Source organism: Alligator sinensis, unplaced genomic scaffold (assembly GCF_000455745.1).
Source record: "Alligator sinensis unplaced genomic scaffold, ASM45574v1 scaffold312_2, whole genome shotgun sequence".
NCBI classification, from domain to species: domain Eukaryota; kingdom Metazoa; phylum Chordata; order Crocodylia; family Alligatoridae; genus Alligator; species Alligator sinensis.
This window is the reverse complement of record NW_005842274.1, coordinates 126,149-150,130: the sequence shown is the minus strand read 5'-3', so window position 1 is coordinate 150,130 and position 23,982 is coordinate 126,149. Positions and strand designations below refer to the sequence as shown.

Sequence of the window (23,982 nt, the reverse complement as noted above, 5' to 3'; positions counted from 1 at the left end):
AAAGCGACCAAAACGCTGGCTTTCATCCATAGATGCTTCTCAAGCAAATCCCGGGACGTCATTCTCCCCCTGTACTCGGCCTTAGTGAGGCCGGAGCTGGAGTACTGTGTCCAGTTTTGGGCTCCACAATTCAAAAAGGATGTGGAGAAGCTTGAGAGAGTCCAGAGAAGAGCCACGCGCATGATCAGAGGTCAGGGAAGCAGACCCTACGATGACAGGCTGAGAGCCGTGGGGCTCTTTAGCCTGAAAAAGCGCAGGCTCAGGGGTGATCTGATGGCCACCTACAAGTTTATCAGGGGTGACCACCAGCATCTGGGGGAACGTTTGTTCACCAGAGCGCCCCAAGGGATGACGAGGTCTAATGGTCACAAACTACTTCAAGATCGTTTCAGGCTGGACATAAGGAAGAACTTCTTTACTGTCCGAGCCCCCAAGGTCTGGAACAGCCTGCCACCGGAGGTGGTTCAAGCACCTACATTGAACACCTTCAAGATGAAACTGGATGCTTATCTTGCTGGGATCCTATGACCCCAGCTGACTTCCTGCCCTTTGGGCAGGGGGCTGGACTCAATGATCTTCCGAGGTCCCTTCCAGCCCTAATGTCTATGAAATACTATGAAATATGTGTTTTTAGTTAGATAACTGATTCAGTTGGCTGAATAACGGTGGTCTTCCATTAGGTTAGTGAAACACTGAAATCAGTGGGCACTTTTACATGTGCTGCAGTGATGGAAGGGGGAACAGCACTCTAAGTAGAGTGGCTCCAAGAGCTGCTCTAATTAAAGCACCAACGCATCTCATGTATCAGCAACCCTGCACTTAAAAATGGCAGCAGGAGCACTTGAACTAAAGCTCATTCAACTACCTGTAGTTCACCCGCCACCATTTTTAAGCATGGGGATGCTGGAGCATGAGACACAGGAGGCTACTGGAGCATGGTAATTACCATACTACAGCAAACTCGATTAATCAAGTCTGCTCCAATGCGCTGGAATTCCAGCATGTCAAAGCAGCCTCCACACTCGTGTATAGGCACCCACTAGCATGGAAGAGTTTCACGTCTTTGTTAAAATGGCTGGACTAGTATAATAAATATTCATGTCAGAACTAGCAACGAATAAAATAGTTCTTAAACCATATTAGTATCTGCCAGACCCCTAACTCATTCTTCAGATGTAACTAAACTTCGCAGTCATGTTTGGGCCAACAGAATCAAAATCCTGTATCAAATCTCTAGACCAGTGATTCTTGATACCTTTTCATGGGTGCTGCAAGATGCCAACAATGTAAGTGTGCAAACATGATTCACAGAATAAACCCAGAGATTTCAAATAAGAATCCATAGTGTTAAAAAAAAATCTGACCAATTGTGGTCTTTTCTTTACAATAAAAAAAGTATTTTCCCTAATCAAAAAATAAGTAAAAACTAAGAGCTGGCATTTTTGAGGGGTGCCTTGAGCCTAAAAATGTTGACAATCACTGCTCTAGGTACGCTTTCCTGCATTCTCATCTTAGAGTGTGTTCATAGATTTGAACATGACTAAATAGCATCTGATTTCACTAATTCAAGAAAGCCCAGAATGACTCTTCCTACCACTGTTTCCCTCTATTTCCCAACCATAGAAACAGATATTTGCTTCTTCATCCGCTTGTTGTAGCAGTTTATTTCTCCCAACCCAGACAGATTGTCCTCCCAACCCTAGCAGTCTAGTCATATTCATCTTCTACTTCCCACATCCTCCTCCAGTGTTATTTCTCCTAGGAGTGAACAGACAGACTGCAAGAATTACCTCTCAGGAACTGCTCCTATAAGTTGTTTTAATGTTCTGCTATGAGTTGCTAGTAGTTAGTGTATCTGATTTGAAGGGATGTTGGACTACCTCCAAAGACTGCATTTGGTTTGTAGTAGATTGTTGTAAGGGTTTGTAGTAGATTGTTGTAAGTTAACCATGACTTCTACCAACTACAGTCCAATTTCTACCTCTCCATGTCACACACATTGTGGATTTTTCTCCTCCTTTTCATTCTGTTTTCACTTGCTGTTGAGTCAATCCCTGTCTCCGGGCTTGGTGGGGAAGTCCTTTTTGTCTTCTGGCCTCCAGTTCCTCATTACCCATTAAATATTGTACAGGATGAATATGCTTTTTTTTCTTGATTGCTATTTGTGCCTCCAGTCTCAATTTTATGTACCTTGCCAGCTAGGGTATATAGAGCTGCACAGTACAGAAGTCTAAAAAGAGGAGTGTAATGCCCAACAAAGGACCTGCTGCTTCCTGCAATGCAACTTTCTAATGGCTTTTGCTACTCCAATACTAGAAAGCTGGGAGAGGTTATGGGAGTGTTCTAAAGCTGTTTCTGTGGAAAGTAGCTGGAAGGAGTGAGCAAGCAAGCAAAGTATTTGGCATCATAGAGACATAGATCATTGTGGGTACATTTAAAAAAAAAAAAGAAACATACTAAGCAAAATGCTGCTCTGCACATGGAATTTTCTTAGTGGAAAGAAAATGAGAGAAAACTACACATGAGAGGTGTTAATTACATAACTTAATTCACTACAGGTAGGCTTTAAGGGTGCCTGTACAAGTGCTGGAGCAGACTTGATTAATTGAATCTGCTGGAGCATGCTAATTAGTGTGCTCCAGCCAGTCTTTGAGTCTTATGCATCAGTGTCCCCGTGGTTCAAAATGGCAGCAGAGGCCCTTTAACTAAAGCTTATTTGATGAGCTTTAGATAAGCACGCCCTACCACCCTTTTGAAGCATGGGGATGCTGATACACAAGACTCTACGGGTGCTTTCTCAGAGCCACTCTAATTAAAACATCTCGTCCCCACCCTCCTCTACCCCCAGAGCATGTGTAAAAATACCCCAAGTTACTACAACAAAGTATTATAAGAAAGTGTACAGAAAGAATTGAAAATAGCCACAAATAATTTGTATAGGGCACAGGCAGAAGTGACCATTTTCACCTGATTTGGCCACAGAAAAAGGCTTATAGTCATGACCAAACACGAGTGCACAGTTTCACACCACTTAAAAAAATGGGAGATTGGGTCAATTCTGTCCCCTCATTACATGCTCCAATTAACCCAACATCTGGGGCCAGCTAAGGAACTCCTAAAACAAGTTCCTTCTTCCTTTTCCCCCTCCCATTTTTAAATATGGACAGGCTGGGAGAAAGGAGGGGCTGTTGTTAGGGGAAACTGGCTGCAGGTTCACAGCCAGCAGCGAGGTTCCCTTCCGTCCTGGAGCCAGCAGTGAATTTCTTTTGGTTCCAAGGGATCATTGTAACTCAGAATACTTCCTGCAAAGCCACTGATTATGATTAGGGCAGGGTTTAAACCCCTATCCTGGCCTGCACAGTCTCCAGCTGGGGTGTGCCTAGAAGGAGGAAGCAGCCAGTGCCAGGCTTTTCCCTGGTTACCGCTTGATTGGTGGGGGCAGAGGACATGGCCAGACTCTGGCCTCTGGCTGGCACACTGAGGTTAGAGGAGGAAGGATAGGGGTGGTTTAAAATTCTCCCCACACACAGTGGCATAGGACCTCAGTTGGGGTTTGCCTGGCAGGGGTGCAGCAGCCCCTGCCAGGCTTTTCTACCCTGCTCAAGCAGCTGAGGTGGGGGCATGGCCAGATGTCAGCCCCAGGCCAGCAGCCTGAGGCAAAGGAGGGGGAGGGAGGAAAGTTTAAAACCCCCTCCTTCCCCTCTCCCAAGGGCATGGGACCCCAGCCGGGATCTTCCTTGCAGGGGAACATGAGCCCCTGCCAGGCTTTTCCCCCTTGCTCGCCACTCAAGCTGTGGAGACGGGGGTGTGTGGCCAGATGCCATCCCTGGGCCAGCAGCTTCAGGTGAATGGGGGGGAGAGAGAGGCGGGAGTTTAATCTTCCCTCCCTCCCCTCTCTTGCCAGCACAAGACCCCAGCTGGGGTCTCCCTGGCAGGGGCACAGCTCAAGTGAAGAGGACGGGGGGCAATGCCAGATGCTGGCCCCAGGCCTGCTGAGGCAAAGGGGGGCGAGGGAGGGGGGTTTAAACCAAGCAAGGGGTGGGGGAAGGCTTGGGTCCCCTGCCAATGAGACAGGGGAGGAAGGGGGTTAAATCCCTCCTCCCTCCCTTCTGGCTCAGTATGCTGGCTGAGGTCTGGTCATGCCCCTTGAAAAGCCAGTCCAGCACTGGCTCGTGCAGCTCCATCCCTGTCCCGGTCTGCCTCCCAGGTAAGTTTCCTACGGCACTGGGGTCCCTGGGCCTTCCTCCAGGAGCCTCAGGGTCTGTCCCCGGCACTTCCAGCCCCTGAGGGTGGCCCTAGCTGCCACAGTAATACTACATTCAACCAAGTTTGCCTTAAACCAGTTTTGGCTATTTTGAAAGTGGTTTATGTGTACTTAACTTCTGTTCTGTTACAGAAGTTAAGTGCACATTAGTGATAATATATTGGTACGTTTATCATGCAACAGTCAATTCACAGCCAAAACCTCCGTCTCAGAGTGTGAAGCACCCAGACTGACCTCTTGTAGCCTGCTTACCAACTATATTGTATTATGTAAACTAAAGATTGAATTAGGTGTCTGTCAGAATATCACCATAAACTGGTGAGCGTTTTATACTTGCACTGAATCTGACATGAAAAAATAGTGCAATGGTGAGTTTTTGTTTTATAATTTTTCTACACACTTTCCAATAGAATGCCAAGACTTGAATGGCTGATTAGCCCATCAGCTTCCTTGTTTTTTAGTTTGTCCATTTTAGTAGATTATACTATATATTTTTAGCACAGAAATAAAAACCAGTGATGCGGTACGTGGGACATTTGTGAAAATTTCAAAGGTATAAAAAACAATTAAAAAATCAAGTTTTTTCCAGGGTTTGTTCTAGAAACAAATTCTCTTAAAAATAGCACGCACACAGATTATTTTTTCTGCCTAGTATTTCTAAAGTACCAGTTACTGAGGTGTGTCAGTATCAAACCACTAATATGGAGATACTTTGTGGCAATTGCACTAATAGCTTTTTCCTTTTAAGAAATGTGTTTTGTTTTAAAGTCATTATATTCAATATAAACATACACAAGAAACTGGATAAAGCATTAATGTGTTGTTCTGGCCACAAAATTAAATTAAACATCACCCCTGTGATGGCAAGGATACATATAGATAAGGGCTGAGAGAGTGAGTTTATAACATTGGTATGTTTATAATACAGCTCTTTCTCTGGAGAATCCTCTTCAAGCATTTATAGACACAATCTTTTTCAAGTTAAGAGGGCTGTGAATAAGCATACTCATTATCTTTCTCTTAAATTGGCATGATTATTTGAATGAGGCTAATAAGGTAAGGCATGTAATAAATATTTTTTAGTTTTATTTTCTATTCAATAGAGAATAGCTGTTGCTAAAGCCAGGAAATAATTTTCTTGAATTAAATACAAAAATAGGACATTTAGAGCCCTTTTCACATCCCCCCTGCCACCCCTGCAAAAAAAAAAAAGAGAAAGAAAAAATAAGCTTTGAAGTCTGTGAGCTTTTCTCCCTGAGGTCACAAGTTTTTGATGATGTAACATATAATACAAACCAAGCCTTTACTTATCAAGGTTAAAGTTGACAGAGCTTGTATGAACTTGTCAATCACACAGAAGCAGGCAAAAACAAGCCAGCTGTTGTGAGGCATGGCTTTGAAAATCCTCTGTTACAGTAAATGAGATACAGAGGTTGAGGCAGAATCAGCTCTGTAAGTCTTTGAAACTGGCTGGCGCATTTGCAAAGATGCAAAGCTCATGTATCCAGTGAATAGGGACAAACGCCTATAAATCCTGGTAAGGTTGCCCTGTATTTAGTTTTTAAGTGCTAGAATAATAAAGGGTTGCATGAGTCTTAATTATCCACTGTTACTTCTTAACTGATTTTTGCAGTATTCATTCAACACAGTGTTTCTTTTGTTCTCCAGATCTTTAAGTGCAAGCTGTCTTTTCCGATTTATATTTGTACAAGCTACAGTAACAAATTAGGAGCAAGGCAATGCACCATATGGAATCATCTGTATTTTAATGTGTATGTATGTTTGTTCTAGTCCCTGAGGTTTTAGGAAAAAATGATGCTAGTTAATTCCAGTTAGATGCTTTGGTTGTGCATGCGCTGTTTTTAGCAGCTTTTGTTTTCACAGTTGGCATAATGCACACTGGAATTAGAAGGCAGTGCTTTTCAGAAATGTTTGCTTTCTGGGCTGAAGTCTGCAGTGCTGTTGTTCTGACTATAACTGCAAGCCTCAGTGTTCTTCATGGTTTCATGTTGTAAAATAGATTTTATATTGTTCATTTCCTGGCAAAACTGCTTTCCTGAGCACAGGTTCAGATGAAGACCCTTTCCATTACAGCAGGCAATACAAGCTTGGAGTGTAAAAGAATTGGATGTGACTATTGGAAGCAATTGGTGAGTGAAGAGCGAGGTCTGAATGAAAAATTGGTATTAAAAAGTAGAGGGTGTGCATGTGTGCATGCTAATTGATTAAATAAGCTATCTACGAATTCTTTAGAGATTAACTAGGGGAGAGAGAGTCATTTCAGGGCTTGCTTGAGAAGCTCAGGTGAAGCCTGTTATTTCTAACAAAGTATTGTTGCCTTTTTTCCATCTAATCTGTTCTGTTATTGAATTCAGTCCAGCTGCTGGTATTTAGAGAATGGATACATTCTAGTTGACTGTCTTGGTTTTTGTCCTAATTCTAGATTTTTTTAAATCTGTCTATATATATCCTTTCAAGACTACCTCCTGAAAAGGCAATATTCAGAGTGAATTTTGATTCAGCCTTTTTCAGTGAATGAGATTTCCTTGCTGGCAGTGTTTGGTAATATTGCCTTTTGTCCCTGCAGTGGTTGCCATTTATAGAACACGATGGTTCTTTTTTACATTGTTAAGTTATTGCTGATTAAATTCTATGCATAAGTACGGTGCATATCAACTGACCAACTCCTGTGGGCACAAGTCTTTTGAAATATATGCATGTAGCCTGCTGCATGCAAAGAAAGATGTGAAATGGAAAAAGCAAGTAAGAGATCAGCCATAAATTCATTCTGTCATTGATTTAATGTGCACACAATGGCAGGAAGGAGGAGGGATTTTTTTTCCCAAATGAAGGAAAAAAGAATAAGGGCTCTTCCCACTCCCACAGTTTTGCAAAAATGTAATTACAATCTGACTCAATTTTCTTCAGAAATTATGCTTTGTTTTATAGATGGCTGAGATTAACTGGTCCATATGTTGTCTCCCAACATATGTTTAATTATTAATTGCAGAGTGAAATTGGAAATAAATCAAAGATCTTTATTTTATTTATTTATTTTTTTTGCAAAGCCAAGTACCATTTGTAAAACAAAAATGTACAAGGTCAGAAGCAATTTTTGGTCATGTGGTGTCTAGATGGGACACGAGTAAAATACTCTAACAAAATAGACTGACCAAAAATACCCATTACTACCAACCATTTTGTCATTATGATGGCGTTACGTGATTCTACAGGGTTATTTAGCTAGAATGATAGTTTTCTTCCTCATTAAATGCAGGGTGGCTGTTGGATGCATTGTGACTGACTGCACAGATAAAATCCTCTATTTTTGCCTGTTTAATGGTACAATAGCTAGTAGGCATTTTGAATGGCTGTAGAAAACAAGGTATTTAATATGCCTGTATGTGGGTCAAAATGTAACAACCACGTGCTCTGGGATGTTTCTGAGAGTATCTCGATGCTTTTGTCCCTATTGTCTGTGGCTATATAATATCAAGCACAGTGGGTATTCTTCTTTAAAAGAATAGTGCCCGTTGTGCTCTTCCTTTTTAAGAACTGGCTTTCTTGAGACTTAAATTTGTTTTTAAGATCATTTGATTTCAGTAGCTTGCCTGGGACACTTACTTGCCACTCATGACTTGAGACCCACATCACAAAAGCTATGGCCAGCCCTGCTCCTCTCCAGTGATTTAATGTGCTGTGTATACAGAGACGTTTCTCCTTGAATAAACCTCATGAGACAATCATGATGATTAAATAATTTATATTCATGATTTCTTTTCCATACATGACTTGAGCTTTCTCACAGGTATTTTTTAACCATACATTTGGGCTTGCATCATGTTTAGGATTTGACACTTTCCAAGTACCCCAGCCAAAGCTAAATAATTATGCAAATATATATATAACTTTATTGAAGTGTTTTATGGTATGCGTGCTACATATATCTGTACACATACACATTCATTCATACGAAACCATATTAAAAGAACAGCATGTTTTCAAAGTCAATTGCTGAGAAGTTAGGAATGCCAAAATTTAAGGTTGTCTGTACATGTGCATTATGATAGTCTTTAATTACATGATCTCATACTTTATTTATGCAGAACCCTTGACTTAGCTAGTGCATGGAATGGATGGGACTCTAGGGGTAAATTTAGGTTATGCCGCAGAAGAAGCTGTGGTCTATGGAATCACTGTTTCATTTCCTGCAGAAGCTGGAAGGTGTGTAATGAATTAGGCAGGCAACTGTAGAAAAGAAGGGACAGTGTTATGGTTACAGCAGTTGAATGGTGGCCTGCAGGACTGGTTTCTATCTGTCCAGCTGACAGTTCTGAAGTGATGCTAGAAGGGTCACTTATACTCTACTTTTCATAGATGGCCCCTAAATGGAGGCTTGCTTTCTGTGTCCAGCTTGAAATATCCAGTCTGATTGGAAAGGGTTGAGCATTTGCTTAAAGGCCGGTGGGAGATGTGAACAAAAAGATGATAGCAAATGTTAAGTTCTCTGAAAAATCAAGCCATAGGCATCTCAGAGGAAGCACCAAAGTTAGTATGCTTTTTTGATGACAATGTAGTACTATCCCTCAGGCACCTAATGGCTTCCCCAGGATTGCTTGCATTGTCATGGCATTATCTATCATAATAATAGAAGAAATAGGGTGTGTCTACACAAGATGCTCCTGCGCATTTAGTATTTACCAATACAAGTACTAAATAAAGAAATGTTCAGTAACTGGAGTTACTGTGCAGTATCACTGGCAAATGTCGTTTAAGTGACACTAGTGTGCAGTAGCCTAATAACACTGCACAGAAGTGTATTAGCACTCTCCGTGCTGTGATGTGCTACTGCACAGTATTTGTTGACTACCACAATCAACATCTCATGTAGGCACGACCAGAGAGTCCAGCCCTCTTCCCTCCAGCTTTACTGAACCTGCATAGAGTAAACATAACTCTAACTATGCAGGCTATTGAACAGCAAAGTGCTATTATATATATTGCTGTCTGCCCACACCTGTTCTCTGTTTGAGAGGTAACATAATTAATGATTACTTTCTAATACAATGTACAGTAAAAGCTGTGTTAACCAGCATAAGTGGGGAACGTGGCGTGCTGGTTATATAAAAATCCCAGTTACCTGAGGCAGGGGTTTTCAGCCAGACGTGGTGGAGGAAGAGGTAGCGGTGGCTGGATGTACAGAGGTGGCAGCGCAGGGTGGTGGGTGGCGGCGGCAGCCACGTGCAAGCTCCCCCACCGCGTCCGGCCAGCTGGCCAGAAATTTCAGTTAATAGAAATACCACTTACCAAAATGCCACTTAACATAGGTTTTACTGTACTTGCATTTGTTATACCTGACCCTCAAAGATATGGGAAACTTCTGTACCACATGAAGTGCTGTTGGGCTTTGTGTCTTGTGTACATCATAAAAGGTATTAAAAATGGAAAAATACTGCTAGGCGCTAAAAGAAAAATTAGAGACTATTGGATCCTGGGAAGAAGGCTCTTAGAAAACAGACAGGGAAACAGTTTACATAGCAAATTGTAATGGTTCCAAAAGGCTCTGAACATTGATTAGGTCAGTACACACAGAAAAGTGTATTTAGCTTAACACAGGTGGACAGCTGACTCTGTATGGGACTGTTGTTTCAGGATTTACCAGTGTCTTATGTTCTGGGGGAAAACAAAAACACTATTTGTGTACCGTTATTGCTAAAAGTAAGACACTGAGGGTCAAATTCAAAGTCTTGCAATAACTTACATGAGACTGCAAGATTTAGACATTTCGGGCACATCTACACAAGATGCTTTAAGGTGCATTAGCCTAAATTTAAGGCATGTTAGGTTGTGCATCTACATGTACATGCTCTTAATATGGTTTTTAAATGGCAATTTTGGGCTAATCATGCCTAAATTTGATACCTTCAAATGCAGGTATCAAATTTAGACTCAAATACTTAAAGCGCATTAACGAATTTGTAGACACGTGAAAGCACATAAACACTGTGTGTCGACTGACTTGGGTCTAACTTTAGTCCAAAGTCAGTCCATACACAGCGTTGATGTGCTTTAATGCCTGCACATGTAGACGCGTGCTTTAAGCCCAAAGGACCTGGAACCAGCACCCTGAAAACAACCATCCAAATTAACTTTGTTTGGGACTGCAAAGGCCCTTGGCACAGAAACAGTCAGGAGTGTATGTATTTCTGGGGGTTAACAGTACAGTACAGAACATAGCTCAAAGAAAAGTACTAGCCTAGTAACCCAGTGGTTTAATGCCGTGCTTAGGGTATGGGAGACCTGTGTTCTAGGTCCATGTCAGCCTAATATAAAAAAAACAAATTTTCCCATACCCACAAAAGTGACCTAACTGCAAGGCTATAAAATAGATTGATTGGGTGGGTACACATTGCATGTCCTTTGGGAGCTGGGCAACTGGACAAACAAAAATGAAAGAATCATAGGACCAAAATAAGAGCAAGCAAGAGAGCCTGCTTCTGTAGCCTAGTTATTATCTCCCTCAGGAGACCTGGATTTAAGTTTCTGCTGCCAAGATTATTTTTATTTTTGCAACCAAGAACTCTGTAATGTAAAATGAAGTAAAAAAAAAAATGTTGGGAGCAAGGTTGGAACCCGCCACTCTGCTACTCTACCTGAGCCTGGAGGTTTAATCTCTGACTTCCGAGACCAGTGCTCTAAACATAAAACTATTGGACAAGTGAAAAATGGAAGAAGGATTCTAAATCGCTTGCCTTCAGAAACCCAGTACATGGCTACCCTGAAAAGCGAGTATAGCTATTGTGAATTACAAAAAAATGAGGACACATGGCGCACAGTTTGGGGAAGGTGGCTTGGCTCCTCGGAACATTCCTGTACTTAGCGAATCCCAATAGCTTCCTTTAAGATTCTCCAGGCTTCTTGAATTGTACTTTAGAGGTGAGTACTATTTCCAGTTCTCAGTATGGAACACTTAGATGCCTAAAATTGGCTTCTGTAAAGTCTTCCTAGCCTTCTGTAAAGTCTCGCCATTGCTCTAAGGCAGGGATGGGCAAAATACAGCCTCTGGGCTGGATCTAGTTTGTGGCAGCCCCTGTGGTGCTCCACATGGGGCTGAGCCCCTCACTCCCACCAAGGCAGCCTGCACTGCACTCCTGCCAGCCCCAGCCCTGGCCAGCACGCAACTTCTGGTGGGGCTGCTTCCACTGAAGCTGCAGCCAGCCAGATGCTCTTCTGCTCCCTCACCTCCAGCAGGAACAGTCAGGCTGAAGCTTCCTCCTGCCTGCTTGCCTACCCGTAGTGGTGTAGCAGTAGCAGGATCAGGAGGAGGAGAGGATGCTGGAGGTGAGGGGAGCACAGCAGCATCTGACCGGCTGCAGCCACTCTGGGAACGACCCCACTGGAAGCTGCACACTGGGCAGGGCTGGGGCTGGTGGGGCTGTTCTGATCCCTTTGCCTCCAGCTGTGACTGCTGATCCTACCCCTGCCCCTGCCGCACTGCACCTCTCTGGGCAGGTGGATGGGGAAGGAATGGGGAGAATCTTTAGCTGGGGGCTCCTGCCCAGTGCATGGAGCTCCAACTGCAGCTCCCGGCCATCGTCCACCCACTCTGCCCACCCACAGCTAGTTGCTCATCGCACCAGGTGGGCAGAGCAAGTGGAGGCAGCCAGGAGCTAGAGTCAGAGCTCCATGTGCTGGGCAGGAGCTACCTGGCTGCAGCTTTCTGCCCACCCCGAGCAGTGCGGCAGGACCAGGAACAGCTGCAGCTGAAGGCAAGGGAAGCAGAACAGCCTGGCTGGGCCCAGCCAGCATACAGTGCGGTTATTCCCAGTGTGGCTGCAGTTGGCTGGGCTCTGATCTGCTCCCCTCACCTCGCAGTGACAATGTGAGCCCGGCTGGCTATAGCAGCACTGGGAGCAGCCCGGCCAGAAGCTGTGCGCTGGCCTTGGCCCAGGCCAGGCCTGGGGCTGAAGCCAACAGGTGTGGGTGTCAGTGTGGGTGGGAGTACAGCAGTCCCAGGCAGGACTTGGCCCCACATGGAGTGCTGCAGAAGCAGCTGCCAACCAGGCAAGCTCTGCTGCACATGCCCCCCTGACTCCTGCTCCCTCCCCTCACCCAGAGTCAGCTTCCAGGTAGCACTTCCTCCCCACACCCCATATACCCCCTGACACCTCTTCCCCCCAACAGGGAAGAGAGTGCAGGGAGCAGATCATGCCTGTCCTGCTCCCAAACGCTGCTCCCCAGTGACCCAAAGCTCCATAGGGAGTTTTGGTGAGCTGTTTGGGGGGTAACCCCCCCCCCCCCCAACAATTCATCGAAACACCCTATGTGGCTCTCGGGCTGAAATAATTGCCCACCCCTGCTCTAAGAGGACCCTGCCTCCTTAACTGGATCATTCTGAATTATTTTGAAGCATCCAGGGACAGACTCTTAACTTTTAAGTAAAGAAATGCATTCCTATAGCTCAGTTGATTAGAGCATGGTGCTAATAACACCAAAGTCACAGGTTTGAAACCAGCTCAGCTAGATGATCTCTTGAGGTCCCTTACATCCTTACTTCTCTGTGAAATAAAATGCCTAAGTCAAGGCAGACTATCTGCCTTAAGCTAGTTACTTCTGGAAAGTGAGTGGGAAATTGAAGATAAATGAAAGAAATATGATAGAAGAGTTGTTTTTAAAAGATGCTGAAAATAAGTGGCTAGATTTTGCAGCTGAGTCATCCACTCCTTTGTGCATTGTGCTAAGTTTCATCCATCTCACCTTAGCAAGGTGTTAAAAATGCCTGTCGCTAAGTACGATAGTGGGACTGCCCTTAAGCTGAAATGAGGCCCTGATCATAGATTTCATAGATTTTTAGGGTCGGAAGGGACCTCAAAAGATCACTGAGTCTGACCCCCTGCCCTGGGCAGAAAAGAGCACTGGGGATCAGATGACCCCAGCCAGGTGCTTGTCCAGTCTCCTCTTAAAGACCTCCAGGGTAAGGGAGAGCACCACCTCCCTTGGAAGCCCATTCTGGATTTGGGTAACCCTTACCGTGATTAAGTTCTTCCTGATGTACAATCTAAATCTACTCTCTGTCAGTTTGTGGCCATTGTTTCTTGTTGCCTCAAGGAGCACCCTGGTAAACAGAGTTTATTCCTTGCTGCCTGTCTCCCCCCACTCCGCTCCCATGAATTTATAGACAGGCACCAGATCACCTCTCAGCCTTCTCTTGCAGAGGATAAAGAGATCCAGGTCCCTTAATCTCTCCACGTAGGGCCTTACCTGCAGGCCGCTAACAATCTGAGCAGCCTTCCTTTGGACCTTTTCAAGGTTATCCACATCCTTCTTGAAGTGTGGCGCCCAAAACTGGATGCAATACTCCAGCTGCGGCCTTACCAGTGCCGCATAGGGGGGAAGCATCACCTCCTTAGACCTGTTTTTGATGCACCTCCTAATGCATGATAATGTGTGGTTAACTTTACTTATCACTTTGTCACATTGATGACTCATGTTCATCTTGGCGTCTACTATGACTCTGAGATCCCTTTCTGCCACTGTGCTACTTAGAAGGTTATCTCACAATCTGTATGTGTGTTGGCAATTCTTTCTCCCTAGGTGCAGCATGTTTCACTTATCTTTGTTAAACTGCATCCTGTTCTGTTTTGCCCTCTTTTCCATTCCTTCCAGATCTGCCTGAACCCATTCTCTGCTCACCCGTGTGTTTACTTTGCCCCATAATTTGGTGTCCGCAAATTTGGACAAAGTGCTTTCCACGCCTTTATCCAAGTCATTGATGAAGATATTGAACAGCACAGGTCCAAGGACCGAACCTTCAGGGACCCCACTGTCCACATCTTTCCAGGTCGATACCAACCCATCCACTACCACTCTCTAGGTGTGTCCCGTAAGCCAATTCACCACCCACCTGACCATGTAATCATCTACGTCACAGCTGCTTCGTTTATTTATAAGAATGAGATGAGACACTGTATTGAAGGCCTCTTTAAAATCCAAGTAAATGACATCTACCTTAACTCCTGCATCTAAACATTTTGTGACCTAGTCATAAAAAGAAACAAGGTTAGTCAGGAAGAATCTTCCTGCTGTGAACCCATGCTGGTTGTCCTTCAGCATTATTTTTCCTGCTGGACTCCCACAAATGTGTCCCTTAATAATTTTTTTCAAAGGTTTTCCCAAGGATAGAGGTAAGACTAACCAGCCTGTAGTTACCCAGATCCTCCTTCCTTCCTTTCTTGAAAATAGGGACCACACTGGCCCTTTTCCAGTCATCTGGGACTGTCCTGAGCACCATGAGTGCTCAAACAGTCAAGCTAGTGGTTTTGCTATGACACTGGCCAATTCCTTCAGCATCCTTGGATGAAGATCATCTGGACTTGCTGACTTAAGCACATCCAGCCCCTCCAAGTGTCCCTTCACTAGGCTGGGGCGAGCTGTTGATGGGCTTGTGTCCCTCTTGTGCCTGTCTGTAATCCAACTGGGAGATGTGTCTATATCCGTCTTTAGGAATACGGATGTGAAAAACTCATTGAACAGCTCAGCTTTGTTGCTCCTATCTGCCACCAATTGCCCTAGTCTGTCCTGTAGACGTCCTGTGTTGCCGTGCACCTTCTTTTTGCTCCCCATATACCTAAAAAAGGACTTTTTGTTGTCTTTAATTTTTTATGCCAGCCTGAGTTCCATTGTTGCTTTGGCCTTTCTAACTGACTCCCTGCAAGTGCAAAACAAGTAGGTATACTTCTCCTTGGTGGCTACCCCTGTGTTCCACAGTCTGTATGCCTCTTTTTTTGCCCCTAGACCTTCCTAGATTTCCCTGTTCAGTCAAGAGGGTTTTTTGGCCCTGTTCTCTTCTGTGCCTGAAGGATTGTTCCCTTGAGGAATGACCACCTTTCCTGGACTTCCATCTCACCAATGCTCCTGTCCTTCAGTGCCTCTCTTACTAATCTCCTGAGCTCATTGAAGTTGGTCTTTCTGATGTCTAGTACTTCTGCCCTGCTGGTTATCTTTCCCACTTTTCGTCAGGTAGTGAATTCTAAAAACTGGTGGTCACTATCCCCTAGGTTACCCTGTATCTGTATATCTCCCACCAGGTCATCCCCGGTAGCTACCACTAAGTCCAGTAAGGTATTTCCCCTAGTAGGCCCCTATACTTCCTGCATTAGGTGAAGGTCCTGTATGCAGGTTAAGAACCTACATGAATGATCAGATCTAGCTGATTGGTCCTCCCAGCAAATGTCAGGGTAGGTTAGGTCACCCATGACAACCATGTCCCTTGAGTGTACTGCCTCTGAGAGCTGCCTTGAGAATTCCAGATCTAGCTCCTCATCTACCTGGTGTGGCAGTCTGTAATAGACCCTCACTACCAAGTCCCTTTCACCCCAACCCCCTTGTATTCTGTACACAGTACCTCAATTTGCCCCTCTTCTGATCCCATCTTGATTATGGAAGCCGTTCATTGCTCCATAACATAGACAGCAATGCCCCCCGCTCCCCCCCACCTTTTTTCCCTACTCCATCTCATCTGTACAGCCTGTAGCCCTCAATGCCTACTGTCTAATCATGGGTAGGGTGTGCTTTACTGTATACTAGCTGTCTGTTAATGTTTAACAGAGGAACATCTGCTTGGTATGGAAGAACAAAAGCAGTAAGGGGATGAGTCTGGCAGTAAAAAGGTGAACTTGTAGCAGAATGAGTTTACTGCATCCTCTGATCTTTCTCTGAAAAACCCTACTGCTAAGTCAAGCCTGATAGGCATGCTTAAGGCCAATCTTAAGTCCTAACCTGGGGATCTGTGTCTTTTAGGGCATGAATTAAATTAATCATATTATGTGTTCTAAGTTTTGTTAGGGCGTTTAAACCGGTTGTGTAAGAAACCTTTGTGTAATGCAAGATACTGTGTATAGAAGGTGCTGCAAGCACCCTCATTTTAGAGGTGTCAACCCATATTTTAAAAGCTTTGTTTGGTCACAGTGCAAATACAGGACCCAAGCTAATTTTAGAATAATGTTTAAGTATCCTACATTAGGGCAGATCTGTTTTCACTGAGAAGAGTAATGACATTCTGTAACCTCCTTCTTTCTAGACCACCAATAATTTCATTTTGGTCCATTTCATTTATCAACATTCAAAAACCCTATTCCTCTCCCATCTCTGATTCTGACCACATCACTGCACTATGAGTTGCCTTCCCAACACCTTCTCATTTAACTTTGTTTCATATCTTCACCTTCAAGGCTCCTTTTTGTTCCTTTGCTGCTTCTCTTCAAGCTATCCTCCTAAATTTTCATTTTATATTCCCTAGTCACTCACAGATGAATGTGTTCATAATAATTAGAGATTAGGGAATTACCTGCCACATCTTGAACTCAAAGAACATTTATACACGTGCTCGGGGCGGGGGGCTTCAATTAGAGTACCTCCGAAAGCTGCTCTAATTAAAGCGCCTGGAGCATCCCATATATCAGCATCCCTGCACTTCAAAATGATGGCGGGGTGCTTTAGGGTGTTGAACAAGCTTTAAAGCGCTCCCACCACTATTTTGAAGCACAGGGATGCTATTATATGAGATGTGGGAGGATGCTGGAGCAAACTAATTATCACGTTCCAACAGACTTGATTAATTGAGTCTGCTCTGACATGCTGTAATTACTCCCTGTTCGTGTATAAGGACCCCAAAAGACTACCCACTTTTTTCCCCTTTTAAAATATTAATTTACTAACAAGTCCATGGATGATGATCCCACCAAAGAAGAGCATTTGGGAGGAAAAACTCCATGTCTGCACTACTTGGAATTTGGCTCCTCCACTGTATCTAAATTATATTGTCTTTCTTATGTACATCAAATGCCCTCAAAATCTTATATATAATTGAGAAAATTTTGGAAGTTGTAAAGCAGGTCTGTTCTTACCAATTGTGTTCTGAACAGCTGTGTTCTTAATGTTTCAGTCCTTAGAGCTAGAAATATGACCAATGTTTTTCTTGATATGGTTCTGTATATATTCCTGACCAGTTATAAAAATACTGTGAACTTGAATCTGGTCTTCTACAAAGGCAAAGTTCCTATTGCTTTAACCATAGGATGAGACCCTATACTGTGCACGTTCTGCACTTTTTGGATGTAGAATATATTTCATTCAATCAGCAATTATAAATCTAGCCAGAAGCAGCACTTCACTGTGTATTTCATTTTTACATTTTTTTGTATTGTAGTAGCACCTTCAGATCATATTTGGGACTCCATTGTGTTAAATACTATGCAAACACAATAAAAAGATTATTCCAGGGAAAAAAAAAAAGCTTAGTCTGAAAGTCAGTGTCTAGACTAGGGCTTTGTCTACAAGGGAAAGATTTTTCCAGATAACCTAAGCTGTGAGTTCCAAATTGCTGTAGTCATTCACTTCCGTGGATATTCTTATCCAGATATAACCGTGTCTTTTTAATTTAGCTTATGTTGATGAAGCATGGGTTTAAGTTAAATTGAAAAAAGCAATTTAAAAGAGAATAAGTGCATCAATGGGGTGGATAGGGGTGGCATTCATACCTATATAACTGTTCCTATGTATCTAGTAATACTTGCCCATGTAGATGCAACATAGGATAAAAGATATATTAGTTAACATATTTTAACTTCAGCTGTGTTTAGACTGTGTTTTAGTGTGGTGTTAGACCCATTAACCTAACTTGATCTAATAAACCTCTTTAACACTCCAGTTTAGACCCAAAAATGGATTTTAGATGACGCTAAATGATTTAAATTGCTCTTGCTTGTTGAGCTAGGTAATTTGATAGAGCAGCATACCTTTAAACTGAGGGCTAGACAAAGTATTTTAAGGAGAAAAACAGATTTTCTCAATATAAGGAGAAAAATGTGGGGTACAGTGGGTTTCCCTTCCAGACTGGCAGAGTTTCAACTTGCAAGGGGCTGGCAGAAGTGAGAAGGGTAATCAAGTAGGGGACACCATGTGCATGTGTACATGTACATGACTGCCAGGCAGACTGGAGAGCAATGCCCCACAGGTAAGTCAGGGGGGGGGGGGGGGGGGGGGGGGGAGAGGCTTGTCTGGGGTTGGTTGCCCACAGTTGCGTGATCTCCCGGCAGGGAGGCATGGGGGGCACATGCCCCCAGATTTGTGCATGGGATGGGGGTATGCAGGTTTCCCACCCTGCTGACCTCCCCCCAAGGGCCTCCACAGCCCAGTGGGCAGGACCCAGCATGGCAGGGCAGAACAGACCAGGGAAGCTTGTTGCCCCCTCTGAGAGCTCCGTGCCATCAAGGCAAGGTGCCCCTTGCCCGCCTGGCAGCAGTGGGAGTGGTGGCCCAGTGTTGTGTCCCTCACTGCTGCTGGGCAGCCACATGGCACCTTGCCATGGCAGTGTGGAGCTCCCAGTAGTGGCAACAATCTTCCTTGTCCAGCCCTACTCTGCCCGGCCACACTGGGTCCCATCTGCTGGAATGCAGAAGCGCCAGTGGGAGGGCACCAGGGCAAGGAGCCCCAAGCCTGTACCCTCCCCACACAGGCTCCACTCCGGCCATTCCACCCATGATAGAGGGGGAGCTGAGCTCTGCTCCACCACAACAGGCGTGGGGGGCAGGAGGCTGCAGACCCTGGCCCCATAGCCCTGGCAGCTGGGGGTCCCCTCTGGCAGCATTGGGATGGCAGGGGGTTGTGGGTGGGGAGTGAGGGGCACCAGCATGGCAGTGGGGGGAAGTGGCTGTAGGTCGGTACTGAGAGGCAATGGCATGGGCAGGGCACTGGCATATCAGGGCTGCTTGGTGATGCACAGCAGTAGGTAGGGACAGCCACGGCTGGACCTGCATCCTGGTGAGCAAAGGAAGCAGGGTGAAATTCTTGGGATTTTATTTATTCCAAACCAGTCAAAATGTATGATGACTGCATAGACTTTATTGTCATCAACCAGTAAAGCAGTAATGTCTTAAACTCATGCTATGTAAAAAAATTCTAAAATGTCTGCATCTCTCTTGCTGCATCACAGGGTAGCTGTAGGATATGTATTTTTATCTAGCCTTGTGTTTTGCATTTCTGGAAGATGAATTTTTCAGGAGCAGTTAAAACATTTCTTTCACAAGTTTCTGAAATGAACCACTTCAAATTGTGTTGTGTGTATGTGTGTCATTCTGCAAAGCTGTTAAAGTAAGAATGAACTGGTTCTTAGTGGACTTCTTGTTTCTTATACTAATATAACACTTCGCAGGTTCTTCCCCCTGGGTTCTTCTGGTGCTTGAAGCTTTCTTTCTTTTCCTCCTCCTTTCTGAACAGTAAGACACAATCGTTTCAGGGTAACATGATTAGCATGCTCTGCATGAGAACCCACGTACCTTGAATGTAAATTATACCCAGTGCTAAATGTAACCATGTTTCCCCAAAACCATTTATCTGCCGCTGTAAATGTTTAGTAATTTTTTTCTTTTCTTTTCTTTTCTTTTTATAGAAACGGTGTTTAAAAGTGCATGGGCTATCCCACCCTTTGCAAACAATGCATCCTTAAAGTAATCTATGCCATGACATATATTTAACTATTTGCTTTTTTATCATTGTAGAAGCTGACAGTATTATCAAAAGATTTTGTTGTGGCCCAAACCATGAGAAAGTCAAGAGATCTCAGTGGGGATCATAAAAAAACAATTTTTTTGCATGTGTAAACATATCAAATTGATGGTGCACCCTTTCCTGTTAGCTTCCCCTTCCGGACCCACTTCTGATTTGCATCTCAAGTTCAATATATGTTTTGCAGAGTGGTTGCAGCAGTGCATGTAATTTGCATCTTTGCATCCTTTTATGCCAGGACCTTGATTTTCTGTGTACCTGAACAGTACCAGAATGTTGAAATTCATTGCATTTGATCAACTTGACACCCTTTCTATTAAAATGGGCTTTTGCATTTTTAATACTTAGAGAATCCAAAAGAGAGAAACACTTCTCAAAGGATTGAGAGAGATTTACCATTATAAGTAACAATGACTATTTCACAAATATCTTGAAGTATTTTTATTACTAGTGTGGATTAATTGTCATATAAAAATCAATTTCAAGTATAGAAATTTAACACTTGTAAAAACATAACAACAAGGTCCAATTTTTCAAAAGGATTTTCTTTAAATGCTAAAGTTACTGGAGACATATAACATAGGTAAAAAAAAATCTCAGGATATGGATTAAATGTATCCATTTAGGGATAAATGTATATTTGTGGACTTTAAAGGTTGAGAAACTGCTGGTAGGGAATCCATCAGCTCTTAAGCTATAATTTGCATCTGCATGGTCCTATAGCAATGCAAGTGAGCTAAATCACCATAAGTTTGACCATGAATGAAGCAGAGTTAAAGTTGGAGTGGTTTTACTATAATTGTCTCACTACAGAATCATGTAAATGTGATAGTTGCATCATATCAGCTTATATTGTTGTCCTTGGATATCGATACAGTTGTTACACCTGTGTAACAAAAATCATTTGTAAGTCATGCTGATAGTAAAATGATAGGCCTGTGCAAAGCTTCAGTTGCTGATTTGATTCAGTGAAGATTTGGCCTGATTCGGTGGCCAAATATCCGAATCGAATCAGGAGATCCTTTTATACTCTCCGAATCAATTTGGAGAGATTCAATGATTCAGCCATAGACATAGGTTTAAATGTTTTTTCTGCATACCTCAAGATACCAGGCGGCTTGTGAATGCTGAGATGCTGGGGTGGATGGAGCATCCCATGGAAGCACAGGGGGGTCTCCAGCACGCTTGGCAACGGACCCAGAAGTGGACCGGAAGCACTTCCAGTCCACTTCCACATGTGCTGGGGGACTGCAGGGGACCCTTCCCCCCTGGCTTGGCGACTGGTGCCTCCTGGGTCTGCGGGGGCACCAAGGGTCTCCCTGGAGCCAATCGCCGAGCCTGGGGTGGGGGGTGGTCCCCCACATGCTCAGCAGTGGACTCAGAATTGGACTGGAATAACTTCTGGTCCACTTCCAGGTCTGCCGCCGAGTATGCAGGGGGCCCCCCTGCGCTCCTGTGGGAAGCTCCACCATCGCAGCATTCATGAGTTCTTGGTACTTTGAGGTATGTAGAAACCGCATTTAAAGCTGTGTCTATAGCCATATCACTGATTCTCTGAATCAGCAGCGAACCTTCAGATTTGGATTCAGCAGAATCGAATTGGGACAGTGCAGTGATCCGAATCAATGAATCAAATTACTGTCCCCGATTCAGGCTAAATCCAAATATGAACTGAATATGGCCCATTTTGCACACCCCTATAAAATGATAGCCATCCAAACTTCATCAGCTTTTTATACATTATTTTAAAATATTACTACATTATTTAATTTTTTAGTATTAGCCTTTAACTGCACAAATTAATAGTTGTGTGAGCATAATTACCACCATATTTTGTTGTGCAAGAATTTTTTGTTTATTGTTTTGTATTTGTAAAGGACTCTCCTAAACTGTTACTAATTATTTTGCTAGCTTTTCCCCAATTATAGATCTTCTGTCTAAGTAGTTGTATACTTAAAAGATGCATTCAAAGTTGGTACAGTAGGCCTAAAACTAGTTTCTGTTGCCACAACTTTGAGTAATTTGATGTTTATCTGGGAGGGAGTTACTTTCAATGTTCTTTCAACTTATTTTTTATACTGGCAGGAGCTTCTAGCAAGACATTTATCTAAGTAGGATAAAATAAAAATGTGGACTGTGCCCAATTAGTGATAAACACCATAAATCACCTTAATAATTGAAATTTGATATAGAGCTGTTGACTTCAGTAAAGTTGCACTGATTTGCAGTAACTGATGAAGTGATCTATAGTTTTCTTCTCAAAACCTGACAGGGATTGTTAGTTCAGGACTAAAAATTATGGTATATAAAAAGATTGTCAAAATCGTCATTCACACAAAAAGATTTATATATGATAGAAAAATAAATGCCAACATTATTTGGCATTTTGTGTTTTAACTTAGGATAATCAGCCTTAAAAGAAGGAAACATGGTACATTCAGAAACAAAATTATAGTACTACACCTATTAACAATGCCAGTATTAGGTAAATGATTCATTGTTTTATCCACCTACTACGACCTTCCTGTTAAAACTGTGTCTTAGGCAGTTGAGCAAGATAAGTAATGGCATCCATGTAGATTGTATTTTTCTTCAGTGTTTTGTCTGTAGACAGAGTAGAAATAATTATGATTTGACACAGTGATCAAGTCTTTATGTTGTGACACACCTTTGTTACAGTACCATTTCCTTTACAATGTACTTGATGCAAAGGATTAAATCAGGATACCAGACAGAAGAAAGTAGATTTGAACCTCAAATAAATCAAAAGGAGGTTTAGTAACAGATGGCATTTAAATTATGTGTTGTAGGTTTTCTAGCTGCCTTTTTTTTAGATAAGATGCTTTGGCTGAAAGATGAAGTGATCACACTAACATTTTGAAGTTAAAATAGAATTAAACACAATTTTAGTTGCATTTTAAAGTAGTTAAAAATGAATACACACTATTTTAATAATGCTTGTGAAATAATACCTGCAGTAGGTAAAGTAAGTTTTCTACTGTCAAATCTTGTTCAGATCAATCTTTTCATAAAGTCAGGTCAGAAAGATAATAAAAGATCATCTCTAACAGAAATTTAGGGCCATATTCTGAGAGATATTAGCATCCTATTCTTCCCCCTAATATCAATAGGAGCTGTAGATACTATTCCTTCAGAGTAAGAAACACAAACAAGATTTGTGTTGTTGAGTATAGGTATTTTATTGTATGTAGATGTGAATCCACTATTCCATTTCTTTGTCCTGTAGGATCCAATCCTTGTTATTCTCATGTTCAATGGAAATTTCCTATTCTCTTCAATGGAATGAGATTGAGCCTGTAAAATGTAACATGCTGCTTGATGTTATATTTCATGTTGTTTTGTTTAAATAATTAAAACACCCATTTTTAAAAGACAATTTGTGATTTAGACTTGCCCAGCCATATTTCAAAATACAGATAATAAAACTGCCAGTTGCACAAGTGGAATAATAGTACTCTGAAGCCTTTTGCTTTTTTGTTACAGCTTCTTTTCTAAGCTTACAGTGTCTCTCCAGCTTCCTCTAAGCACAGAGCAAACCTGCCTTCTTTCAGGCTCTCTGAGGTACTTTTACATGCTTTCTTTCCTTATTTGTCATTAAGTGAACAGAACTCAACTATACTTCATGTGTGTGGTCACCAGCTTGGAGTTGCTTCAGCACAAAAACAAACAGAATTGGAGTAAAATAGAAAAGTACAGTACATGTGTAAAACAAAAGACCTTTTCTACCACAAGCAATAGGTCATGCTGTAGGGACAAAAAGGACCCATCTGTTTTATTTCATAGTAAAATAAACCTTATAAAATGTTGCTGCACCTTTATTTTCTGTTTCAACATCAGTTAATGTTGAAACAGAAAATAAAGATCTCTTTCAACATCAGTTAATAGGTTCAGTACTCATTAATTTTCCATCAATAACTTATATCTGCAAATTCAAGCTCTAGGCTCATGTTAATTTTGCCATGAGAATGAAACACAGTGGACTTTCATCTTTTTGTGTCATTTTGAGAGGGAGAGAGAGTATTTAAGTAATCTACATTCAGTCACAGACACTGCCAGCACTGTTTAGTGTGAAATTAAAATAGAATTAAACTAAGTATAAAATTCTGCAAAAGAGACCTCCTCCTTTAATTCAC

At 42.7% G+C, this 23,982-nt stretch overlaps 1 protein-coding gene across 2 annotated transcripts in view; it reads left to right on the top strand.

The window, feature by feature from the left end:
* The window catches only part of SHROOM2 (shroom family member 2), a 150,031-nt gene that overhangs the window by 95,457 nt on the left and 30,592 nt on the right, over nt 1-23,982 (top strand). For both annotated transcript variants that reach the window (XM_025209247.1, XM_025209249.1), the window contains one exon: nt 23,333-23,410. In XM_025209247.1, coding sequence (XP_025065032.1) covers nt 23,333-23,410 — 78 coding nt within the window. The remainder of the gene's footprint in view (nt 1-23,332; nt 23,411-23,982) is intronic.